The sequence below is a fragment of the Thermothelomyces heterothallicus genome, assembly GCF_042370625.1.
Source record: "Thermothelomyces heterothallicus CBS 202.75 unplaced genomic scaffold P884_scaffold_37, whole genome shotgun sequence".
NCBI lineage: Eukaryota > Fungi > Ascomycota > Sordariomycetes > Sordariales > Chaetomiaceae > Thermothelomyces > Thermothelomyces heterothallicus.
In genome coordinates, this window is record NW_027192598.1 from 64011 (window position 1) to 76034 (window position 12024).

Consider the following 12024-nt stretch of genomic DNA (forward strand, 5'->3'; position numbering starts at 1 on the left):
CCTAACGTAGCCCTCGTCTCCCCTCCTGCCCCTCAGCCAGGCTCCTTCTTCGATGAGACCATCCTCATGTCTGTCATGTCATCGACTACACAGATCAAGTTGTAGTCTTCTGTGGAGCGGCCAGCTGCCCGGGTGCTGATCGTGGACGCATGCACACACACACATACATACACAGTCTCCCGGTTTTCGGTCCAGAACATGCCCTTGTCGTGGCGCAGCCACGAGATCGTTCTGTCCACGTGAATGCACCAAAAAGATCCAAGACAACGATCGTCGAGCTGGTGGCTTGGGGTCACACTACTTGTGTAGTTACCGGCTGCTCAATTCTCCGAAACGCCACAGATGGAGGTGAGAGGACGAAGATGACGGCGATTGCTCGGTTGCGAGGACAGGCACTTCAACGCTTCGCATGATCCCGCTTCTGTTCCCTGGCGCCCCCATCAGCATCTGCATCAGAGGGGTGCAGTAATGGCTTCCTAACTACACACAGAGGAGCGGGTGGTGGATGTATGTATGTATGTACTGTATATACATAGTACATGCGGGAAGTAGCCAAGCTTCGCCTCTGCAAAACATGCCCTTTTGTCTCAGACAGCTCGCGAAATTGAGTCTGCCATTCCCCCCCTCCCCACCATCCTGTGGACCCAGTAGATGCAGGTCCGGTCGGATGGGGTAAGGCGCGGCTCGTTGCGGATGGGAAGTAAAAACTAAGTCGGTGCCTCATGTGTGTAATCCGGTAAAAGTAAATAGTGGTGTACTATAGTGAGTTTGTGGCAGTCGATGCTACGGGGAGGGGGGCCGTGAGTGTGCGGGGGAAGCCGTTTCGGCGGTGGTACATACTGTCTAGAATCACGCCCCGGGGTTCGCGAAGGGCTCGGGAAATCCTCACAGGGATCGGCCGGCTCATCGTACTAACTACTCCGTATTGGGCGTGGTCTTTCAAGTGTCCACCGAAGTGTCTGCGCCTCGACGCAGTACACTAGTGCACTAGGGTAGTGTACGCTAGTGTACGGAGTAGATCGATGCAGCTTGACGATTTGGTCGATGGCGCTTGCCTATTATGGATCTAGTGCATCGCACGCCACGTCGAGGTGGATGTCTTCGGCGAGACTGTATGTACATACATGCTCGTGTTGGGGAACTCAAGTGCGGACGGGGATCGGGACCACCTGGCCTCGGGCGACGGCTAGTTGGAGACCACAAGAGCCTCTAGTTGCACGGCACGTCCACTGTGCTAACGCGGTCGATTATCTGCATGATCATCTTTGGCAAGATCGCGTGCCGCCCGTGAATACCATGTGTCGGCGAGGGAGGCTTCCGTGGTCGAGGTGTGAAATAGAGTAGTTCTTCCAACCCGCAAAAGTGTCGTCACGAGGTCACTAACAAGATGCTGAGGGCGACGTCGAGTTGCCGAGATTAGCCGGCAGCTAAGTGAACAGCTCTTCCATCTGCTTCCATCTGGTGAACACCGATAGATGGTTCGCGTCCTCTGCTGTCGTATCGTGCTCGAGGGATGGATGTCGATTCATGTGTGCTGTTCGAAGTATCTTGCAGCTAGTGCCGAGTCCCTCCGCAACTTCGTGATTCCGTGTGCGACAACGGTGGCAACGGCGTTGATGGAGGGCCGACTAATGCAGGTTTCGTCTCTTCTGCGGCTGGGAAGCGTTCTCGAAAAGCAGACATTCGGTACAGCAAAGCCGGCGTACACAATGCGCTTCTGATTACTCTGTGTTGTTGCGTGTAGGGGTGACAACAGAAACTGCGCAAAGCGGGTTGAGTAGGAGGGGTCTCGGCCGCAAATGGAACTTGAAGCCTAGGCTGCCTTGGCTGCCTTGTGTGCTCGAGAAGGATACTGGAACCTGGAAGCAAATGCAGGGGAGCTGCGATTCGACCCAAGCGCCGCCACCCCACCCACGGCGATTCCAGTGACTGCCTCTTTCCAGTACTACTCGTAGTCCTAGTACCACGTAGTATAATAGCCTCAGGTACCTGGCTCGAGGACCTACGTGCTAGTGGAAGGTGCTAGTCAGGCAGAGAGTATGTAGATAGGCACTTTAGGTAAGGTACCTACATCATGTGCTCTTTTACCTGCACTTGGATTGCCTGGCCGTCCCTGATCGCTCTTCTGCGGGGGGTAGCCAATCGCGTTGGCAAGCTGCGAGATCGCTCATGCGAGGTGCCTGTCAGGTAAGTCCATGACCGGCGCATCTGCAAGTGATGAACACGGATGGAACGTGGGGGAAGGGTCCCGTATCCAGGTTCGTCATTCCCGATCAGGTACGCCTTGACCAGGCCACGGCTTGTTTCGAGCCCCCCCAGTAAAGTTCTGCCATAGGTTACGTCTCTCGTGGAGAGTTGCCGCCTCGTCTGTCAGGAAGACTGTAGGGATGCCTGAGCTACCATCAGGTCTGGATAGCTAAGGCACCTAGCCTCCTCCCTAGGTAGTTACCTGGTAAGTCAGGTACGCTTGAAGATTTGGTGATGTGTAATCCGTATACCACATTCCAAAGTACCTTCCAGCATCTACACACTGTATGTACCTAATATGTGGATCCTGAACTGAACTGACCTCCCGGTCACCTAACGGCAGGGATCCAACATCGGAACTCTCATCCGTCTGATGTTCATGGCACACGCGGTAGGAGTAGGTACCTTAGGTATGCTTAGCCTATCTCGCCACTCGCAGTTAGTTACCTTTACTTATACCGTATCCATCTCATCACACCCGGTCATGGTGAGATCCAAGCTCCCCACACTCGGGAACCGGATGGGAACGCCACTCTGCGGCAAAGGCGCCGTCGTGTCGGCGGACCCCGACCTGCACAGTACATTCACTACTACGGTGTACGACGCTAGCGTTGTGTACGTAGTGTCCCCGGGACGATGCTGTGCCACCTGGGCCCGCTCTGGTGGTCCTCACAAAGGCTGTCCCACGCCCAACGGCAAACGCACGATGGCGTGCATTGGTCTGATTCGCGCTACCTGGCCACAGCAAGGATCAGCTGATGATATCCTAATCGGGACGGCAACCCATTTCTGATTGGCCAAATGGTTCAGGAGTCTCTCTGTGAACCAGGAACCTTGTCGGCGGGATCCATGATCGTCCAGTTCGCAGCGTCCACGTCACGGGACACGAAGCATTCGCCGTTTCGGTAGCTTTACTCGCATTCTATATACTAGTATCTCTTACTTTCTCGAAACGGTGTAAATGTGTAGCGATTACTAGTAGTCGCGTCGGTCTAGTCTACTCTCTAGTGCGACACGTTTCCTGATCTCGTCTCGTCTTTTCTCCCCAGGACTGATTTCCCACGCCGGAATCACTTTGACTTCGCCGCGCCCTTTTTTTTTAATTACCATCCCAACCCAAGAGAGGAGGAAAATAGGACAGAAAAATAGATGGAACGAACAAGAAGAGACCAGGAGAGAAAGAGAAAGAATGGAAGAAAAGAAAAAAAGATATCCAGTGCGTTCTAGGCACCGTAGGGGCCGAATATCCCTGCTCCTCGTGTTCAATCCTCCCATTGCCCTTTACCAATATCATTATGATTTTGGGTCATCGGCTTCCCGTTCCGCATGGCAGCCGGTTCCCTTTTTTCGAGGAGGAAATGTGGAGGAAAGAGAAATTAGGAAATCCCAAAGGCGTAAACTTTTTGTGTTTCCACCCCCGACGAAGCCCCGATTCCTGTTTATATCACGGTGCCTTGAAAATGAAGATGCGCCCCGAAATGGGTGGCCTAGATGCCTAGAAACATTCCATGACCCAGTCGAGTCCTGTTCAACCTCGACCCTGTATCCGTGGTGCCAATGGGAGAACCAAACGAAATCCGGTGTTCATTCAGCCATGAGTCGTTATCATTCATCGAGCCAGGTGGGTGAGACGCGCCTCCCTGTTGGAGACAGTCTACGGCCCTTTAGTAAGTCAGCAGAAGCCGCTTCCGGTTGGTGGTGCTACCTCAGTGCACTGGAACTTTGGCGGTTTGCTGGTAGGGAGCTTCCGCCGGAGACATGCAACCAATAGGCTTCCGCTTTTCTGAGTACGCAGCCACGCGGCGGGGTTGCGACAATCTCGGGTATTTGATCGCCTTTGGCAAGTCTGGTCCATAAGGCGGCGTCGCCATGCTCTGACTGGGACGAGGCTTCTCCTGCAAGCGGAAAGTGTTGTGTTCATCACCATCCTCTCGGCTACCCCAGGATGTCTGTGTTTCCGTTAGAAGGGAGTTGTGTGGAAAAGAGGAGGAGGAGAGCACCCATTATTTACCTTCTTGAGCGTGAAGAGTGCCCACAACTTGATCAGGCCGTGGAAGTAGCCGAACACAATGGACACCGGAAGAAAGACGATGTCTCTCGGATTCTTTCGAAATAGACCAACCAGCTTCACTACCTTCGTAAAACCAAACATGAATGCGATTTCCGCCCAGAGCAGAATGTATCGGTTCTTAGGCTCCCAATTCTCTGTGCCCCACCAGCAAGAGAAGAGCAAGAGAGGGTCGACCACGAAAGCCAGAGAGGTGAAGGTCGTAAGATGTAGCGCGTAGGTGCACCACGGCTGCTGGCTATGGAAGAGGTCAGTTCAGCCGTCCAGGAGCCAAAAATGAAAATTATTATTATTATTATTTTTTTTAAAAAAAAAGGGTTTTTCCCAAAACAAAAAGGGGGGGGGGGCTCGGTGGGGCGGGGGATGACCTACGTCCACACGTATCTCTCGCGCACCAGACTGGTCCAGTTGCTCCTCCAGTTGCTCCTTGCCCAGCGGGAGCACTGGTAGAGGAACTTGGTGCTGTTTTCGAGCGTCGTCTCGATCTCACACTCAGAATTATACTGGATCCAAGTCTCCCACTGGTGAGCGACCAGCCACCGAGTCACAAAGTTGTCGTCGTCGGCGTTGAGGATGTACCTTCCCCACTTTTCATTCTTGAAGTTGTCCAAGAAACTGTAGCTTTTTAAGATCTCGGTCCGGTAAGCACCCGTGCGCCCGGACATGCACGACGTCCCGCCGTCGATGTTGTGCGTCGCTGAGATCTCGAAATTGCGTCGCTCGATGTAGGCCGCCCCCAGCCAGTTGAAGATGCGCGTCATGACATCTCCATCGACGACGCGCTTCACTCGTTGGCAAGTTCCCACCCCGCCCATCCGGTCGTCCTCGAACGGTGCGAGGAGCCAGGGCATCAGGGTCGACGGCCACTCCACGTCGTCATCGGCCATGACAGTGATTGACGTCCTGACGTGGTCATCTTCCAGCGCTTTGCAGACCTGTAGGCGCTTGTTCGCCTTATCGACATGTAGCACTTCGATCTCGACCGGAGAAGCAGGATCCGGCATGCGCAGGGTCGCCGCCACCCGGCTCAGCGCCTCGTGCTTGTTCCACGTCGTTACGAGAACCAATTTCGCCGGCTTACAGGCCAGGATGCTCTCGAGCGAGGGGCGCAGCTCTTCGGGGCGGTTATGGATGGTAGGGATGACCACCGTGACATCCTGAGATGTGTACCTCGGCTTTTCCCAGTTTGGCTCCTTCGACTTGTAAGTCCAATGGCTGATGCAGTGAACAATCAGTCGAACGTAGCGCCAAAGCCTGCAGCATCGTTTTAGCCTCTTGAACGAGTGGCGTGGAGGGAGGGCTTGTGCTAGGCTAGGGAAAGCCATCATACCAGAGTACCGTATGAAAAATGGCCCAAAATCTCGTAGACCAGAGAAAATCTAGGCGGGGAAACACGAGGTCCATTAATGTAGCCATGATGGCCGAACGAACAAGCGTAGAAAATAAAAAAAAAGGCGAGTCTGTGGTCGTTCTTGCAATGCAATATCGAGCTGTCCAGGGTTTATCTCCCTTTTCGCCTCGTGGGCATGAGCGAGCACCTCACGCCGGGCTGCGAGTCGGCAAGGAAAAACAGACGGTGTGATCCAGGTTCCGGAGACGGTCTCAAAGGTAGCAAGTTAGACCAAGCCGGGTCGGGCATGAGCGAGAGCAGCTGGTCTGACGAGGTAGAGACGGCACCGCCGTTTCATGGACAGAATCAAGGCCGAACCTGGGCCGTGGGTCGTTGGGATGGCGGGACTGCTATGAAGGCTCTCCCGCATCGGGTACCTCTCAGGGCAAGGCAGGAGCGTTCGTGTGGCGTTCACAAAAGCGGCCGCATCCGGGGCTCAAGCTACGGCAGGAGACAGACAAAACGACCGACGTAGGTTACTCCTGCCGAAACGGTGGCGGATGCCGAGAATGATGGACAAGCAAAAAAGGACGAGATGGCGGGGGCTTAAAGGAGCAAGGCCATTGCAGAGGCCGGGTGGTCGCTATTATGTCCGAGGACGAAAAGAACACAACGAGAGGAAAGAAAAAAGGGTGAGGTGTCCTTGAACTCCGGGAGGTCTAGACTCGGGAAGGAACGACGGGATATATAGGCAGGTGCAAGTGGAAGGCAAGCGAAAGCAGGAGGTAGGACAGGCATTGAGACTGTTACTTAACAGGTCCCGGAAACCAATGTATCTGTAGGTGGGAACAAGTATGAGGGAGGGGGGGTTTGAAGAGGCGAGAACTCTTGAAGAAGATGGTACCTTGAAAGTACACCACTGCGCCGCGGCTCGGCAGGCGTTCTCTGCATGTAACGATTGTGCTCCGAACACGCCCACCAGGGTGCGATGCAATCTCAAGGGTGCAGCACGTAACCCCCGTACCGTCACCCGTCGGCCTGCACTGGGTTTTTAACGAGGATGTACCTCTGCTGCGCGGCGTTCGGCACAGTGGAAATCGAGAGATAGTCCGACCTGGTGAGATGCAGGTAAAAAAAAAAAAAAAATCCGTGTGCAGGGCAGCCTGTCCGCAGCATGTACACTACATAGTACATACAGCCCCATGTCCCACGTCTGACCGTGCATTACCATACCCTACTCCTCCGTACATTGCGCGCAGATTGGCTGAGGAACCGCACATCCTTACGGAGTAGCAGGCGAAGCGAGTTCGAATCGGAATCAGGGAAAAGGGGGGGGGGGGGGGGGGTGTCCCTACACGAGCCCATGTTCCCTTCGGGGTGTTAGCATGCAGTTCAAGGAGGGGGCGTGCGACAAAGCCAGGGAGGGCACCCCACGTCCCTTTGAGTGAATGATTCCCCGATGTGTTGCAATTCTTCTTTCCTCTTCGATTTCACCCACCCTTACCATACGAGCGAACGAAGCATTCTAATGCTCCAATATCTGCTGCGTTGCTGACTGTTATCTGCATTCTTTTTCTGTCACCTTTTTTTGAGGGTATTGTGGCGTGCGTGATTCCCTAGCAGAGATGGCGTTGCACGCTGCAAACTGGGCTAGACCCCGAGATTTTTAGAGTGTTGGTGCGGAGTCAGCGGTCCTCGATCCACCAGCCAGTCCTGGAGGAGATAATCTTGAGAAAAAAAACCAAGTATTCGTCCCAATGTACGTCCGTACATACTGCTAAAGTATCCACGTGAGGGTCTGCCTTTACCACCACTTTGGAATAGCTAGTTCTCTTGTCCTTCAAAGCCAGGCGTTCGTCAGCCTCGGCGACTCCAAGACTGGTTGACTGATGGTCGCTGGAGGACAATGAGCTTCTCGGTTGTTTCCCTTACCAATACCAGGCTACGCTAGTGGCGGTTGCTGCTGAACAGTAGTTATCGCATGGCGGGGGATTTTTGGGGACCGTCATTAGCTAAGGAATGGTCAATCAGCGCCGGACTTCACGGTCCACAGAGGTCAAGGATGAATCGATAACAGCTTGCCAAATCGATCGATCTCCGTTCCACCCGACTTCTCCATGGTTGACGAACAGTGACGAGTCAACGGTATTTGCAAAAGGCGCGCGGCTCATTGTGCTGAGATGTTTTCCCGCCGCAAATCGACATGGGTTCGTAGTGTAAGGGGGACTGGAGTGCTTGGTGGAGTTGCGGGCTAGTCCCTCTTGGCGACGCTGAGGCCAACTCACAATCCAACTGGCTTCTCCCAGTTGCTTCTCGACTTCGCCTCGAAGTTCTCGCTGAGAGACTGTTCTCGTGCTTGAACTTGCTCAGCGTGCCGACTGGCTCCCGCTCTCAATCCTGATATGCACTGTGGACTTATTATTGTCGGCTCCTATTTTCTTGCCTCATTCCCGCGATTAACCTGCTGGACATCACAGTGGGTGGGAGATTACCCAGGGCTTGTTGGGGCTGGGCGGCATTAGGTGGGTTTGAAGGACAGAACCTCCAGGATGGACCCTGCGCTAAATGCAACTCCAGGTTTCTCCAAATTGCACCCGCACCGGCGCCCCCTCTCTCCTAGCCGTTAGTGGGTTGCCCAAAAATGGTAGGCCCCGCGATCCAAGGAAATCGCAATCGGGCAAGGACAACCGAATGTACTGCGCCAGCGCTGGGGCGGAATCAGGGTCGGCCGAAACAGGCCGTGTGAAGCTCCGCTAATGACGGCGCTGTGTGTTTCTGTCCCGGAGCCGACTGTGCCTGGTGTGTAGGGTAGATTCGTGACGGGCCGGTTAAGTGCGTCTGTCTCATTCCCTCCAACCGATCAACGACGGCGGGCCAAACGTCGCGCTGGCCACCGGCCGGTCGGAGCCGGCGCCGGTCGTCCTCACGTTCAGGTGCGGAACAGAAAACCCCCCAAGTCCCGTCTCAAACAGCTCGCTAAGTGTACGACTCTGTATGCATGTACTGTACGTACGTGCGAGTACATACATACATACATTACATACACAGTCCAGGTACGGATGGGTACGCAGTACGAGAGGACGGTTACATGATCCGTGCGCCCAAACATTCCACTGGACGGTCCGCAGGTGATTAGAGATGCGCACGACGCCGGTGCCGCCAGAGAGATATCGAATCATTCGGCCGTGTCGACTTGGATTTGATGAGTCGACGCTGTCAAAACTCCTGTCTGCCTCTGGTCCAATGGCAACCCCTGGAAACCCTGGAAAGAAGGAACCCAGTGCATGCCTCGGTGAGTGCCAAACACAACTCAGACCATGGACGTGCCAGGGTCCGGCGCGGGCTGGCCTTGCCCGCGGATCTGAAAGGGTCCAATGCCCCACTCGCCTGCCCGCAACGAAACCCTCAACCAACCGAAGAGATAGCGGCGAGTTCGGAAGGTTTGCCCTTCTGCCCCTGTTGAATATCTGCACGGACAGGGTTGCAAAACAATCGACTTCTGCCTGCTGGAGTGTATGGAATGGGCCGAGAGCCAAACACTGGCAAACCAGAACCTGTTGACCCCAGATGCTCTCGACGGCACGTCCAAGGGTCTTTCGTCGTGCCAACATAACACACTTGGTCTCTTATTAAGGCAAGCGGAATAGCACCTTAGCTTCGTCTCAGCAGCCGTTCCTGTCGTTGATCGACGCCATTCGGGATCCCGGGTCCCCAACCCTCGGTTGACAGTGACCCGTCCCACATGCTCTACGGTATTTGTGCAATAACTAGTGGACGTTGTAATCCGTACTCTGTGCTGCTGTTGACTGCATTGACCCGGGTGATGAGAAGATAGCTTAGGAAACGCTCGGGTGCTGAAACCGAAGATCCTCCCGCGGGAAGGAGCGAGAAAGAACCAGCGCGGCGATATGTTCCGCCAACCCTATCGTGCTCAGCAATTTGAGATACGCTAGCACTTACTAGCAACGGACATATCTGAAGCTGATAGAGAGAAAGCCGATTCTCCCGAAAAACTTCGGCTGGTGGCGCGCGAAGAGTGTGGGAGCAAGACAAAGATCGTTGTTGATGCCTTTTTGTTCGAGGTAAATTTAGAGCTCGATAGCGCGCAGACCCCTCCCGGTCGGCCTCGGGAGCGACCGCTTGCCAAGGCGAGATTCATCCCCACCTTACGGGCAGGATCGAACCCCATTCTACCTGGGGCCTCGAGTTTGTGACAGTCAAGCAAATCCATTGTTCCAAAGGCAAACGAGTAAGAAGACGTAGCACGAGAAATTAAGCCCGTCTCATTTCTCTTGTCTAGGCCTCAGCATGGGGACCTTATGTGCGCCTTAGACGTACCGCGCAGCGTATCTTCCACTGGCAGGTTGGGTGCAGTCAAGCTTTGAAAGTGTTACTCTTACCTGTAGTGGCCCCAGAAGGCATCACGGTCTTTCCACGCCAATTCCAAGTTGGGCTGTGACTACCAAACTAACCCGCGTCGTTCTTTCCGCCAGTGGCTACCTTACGTCGGGCGGGCCCGGAACACTCCCGCATCAATGGTATGTGCTCTCCTCAGACAATCATAGTATTCCAAAGCGTTGTTGCTCCTGCCCTGATTACCTGAGCCGACAGCCTTGCGGACGGTTTTTAGCGCGTTGAAATTGTTCGTTCGCGGTTCCATGGATCAGGTGTTTCCGGGTCTGTGTTTGTCTTTGATTCCAGCCCCGGTCATTGCGCAACCTGGTGGCTTACAGTACCTCTAACGGACCGGCGTTCCTGACACGTTCTCTGGATTTTCTGAGCGTCCTTTCGATCAACAATGGGACTGCAGCAGCGTTGCACCAGCATATCTAGATATTCACTCCTTTTGTCATATTCTGATTTACCTTCTTCTTTTCCTTTCCTCTCTTTTTTCCTTTTCCTTTTCTTTCACTTTTCTTTCTTTCACCTTCAATTTAACCGCCGCGCAAATGTCCCTGAGCTGGACTTTAGGCGCAACACTTGGCTTCCATACGACAAGGGAAGCAAGGTTGCCTCCGCCGAATACTACGCATGCATACCGTGCCGGTCACGCCTTATGCATCCCGCGAGGCACTCCACAACGGACGTTAGGGCTTCTTCTCACCCCCTTTCCGAGCCGAGTTGTCTCGGGGCCCACTGGCGTTGGAATGGATTGCCGGGCCCCAGCGCGGGTTGAGCGGGAGGACATAGCTCGCGGAAGCAGGAAGGCTGTTCCGCGAGATGTGGACGATGTGGGATAATGCCCACGCTACCTTTGCTATTCGTACCCGTGGCTCTCTTCATGCCACTAAACGTGGCATGTTCTGCGGATTAAGATCCCTTCGAGAGGCTTTGCAAGATTCGACTGAAATGACGACGGTAGAGGTATTGGTTTGCCAGCATGGTTGGCGAGCAAGGGTGATCAAATTTTTCCATTCACGTTCTCCATGGCGCCTCTTTGTCTTGCATATACCCCAGAGTCTCGGTTGCATACTGTTCCCACCCCATGCGTTGTCCGGCTTCGCTGACGCAGGTGAACAGGTTTAAACCAGCGAATCCCATCGAACTACGCGGCAGGATCGTAGCGTTTCGGCCCCAAGCAGCTTTCGAAACCCAGGGAATTATCTCCCCTGTTCTACAGAGGCCAATGTACCGCCAGCGTTCGGCCCGGCTGGTTGGCTGGCTTGGCGCGGATTGAATGGGCTACGTAGGCGGCACAAGCGACCCTGAAAGAGGTAGAATGAGGACCGGCACCGACCCGTAGGCCAAACCGATACCGCCCCGCTCGCGAGGTACGAGAAGCGGACCGCCTTGATTCGTCTGCAACAGCATCGTTGTAACTTTCCCCGGTGAAAGGGGAATGTTTTCAGCACTCTCGGACATGGCTGGTCTGTGCCGCATCATGGACGCAGTCGACCACCGACGACGAAATCGTGCTCTGGTGGTTCTGGCCCTGCGAAGGGCCTACTCCAAACAAGGGAGGAACGGCAGGAAGCGCTGACAAACTTCTCTTCGGTTTTCTGACGTCTTCTCCCGTGTTGTGGCAAGCAGGTGTCTGTGACGACCTGTCCGCCGCGTGGCTGTATCTTGTTGTCCTTCCACAACAACAGTTCGACCGCAATGACGGAAACGAGAGGACGGTCCCCGATTCTGTGGCAAAGCCCGTAACATTCGGGTGCATTGCATGCCCAGATGCCGCGGAGATTGATCTCTGCCTGAGTCGGGTCTGCATTCGTCCTGCTAAAGAGATCTTCGTGACACACAGTTCAGCCCACAAAGGGCCAGAAGCTTGACGAAGCTGAGGGGAACGATGCTATATGATTTCTGGTTTGCGGAGACACAGCTATTCTGAGATTGAAGCCAACTTTGTCGGCCCGTTGTCGACAGCGTCCGACACAGC

The 12024-nt window shown here is 54.5% G+C and overlaps 2 protein-coding genes across 2 annotated transcripts; one reads left to right on the top strand and one right to left on the bottom strand.

Moving 5' to 3' along the window:
* Positions 1-2061: 2061 nt before the first annotated feature.
* On the top strand, positions 2062-3006 carry P884DRAFT_317904 (uncharacterized protein; the record flags this gene model as incomplete). The annotated part of the gene is made up of 7 exons (XM_069445325.1): positions 2062-2187; positions 2259-2277; positions 2442-2452; positions 2511-2532; positions 2591-2644; positions 2687-2862; positions 2925-3006. Exons 1-7 carry the CDS (start codon positions 2075-2077, stop codon positions 3004-3006), a joined length of 477 nt encoding a protein of 158 aa, XP_069293684.1. The 5' UTR covers positions 2062-2074.
* A 731-nt stretch (positions 3007-3737) lies between these two features.
* P884DRAFT_90452 (glycosyltransferase family 2 protein) lies at positions 3738-6011 on the bottom strand. Its single transcript, XM_069446156.1, has 4 exons — positions 5646-6011; positions 4688-5569; positions 4259-4553; positions 3738-4196 (listed from the first exon to the last, which is right to left on the bottom strand). Exons 1-4 carry the CDS (start codon positions 5729-5731, stop codon positions 3954-3956), a joined length of 1506 nt encoding a protein of 501 aa, XP_069293685.1. The 5' UTR covers positions 5732-6011; the 3' UTR covers positions 3738-3953.
* Between the last annotated feature and the right edge of the window lie 6013 nt (positions 6012-12024).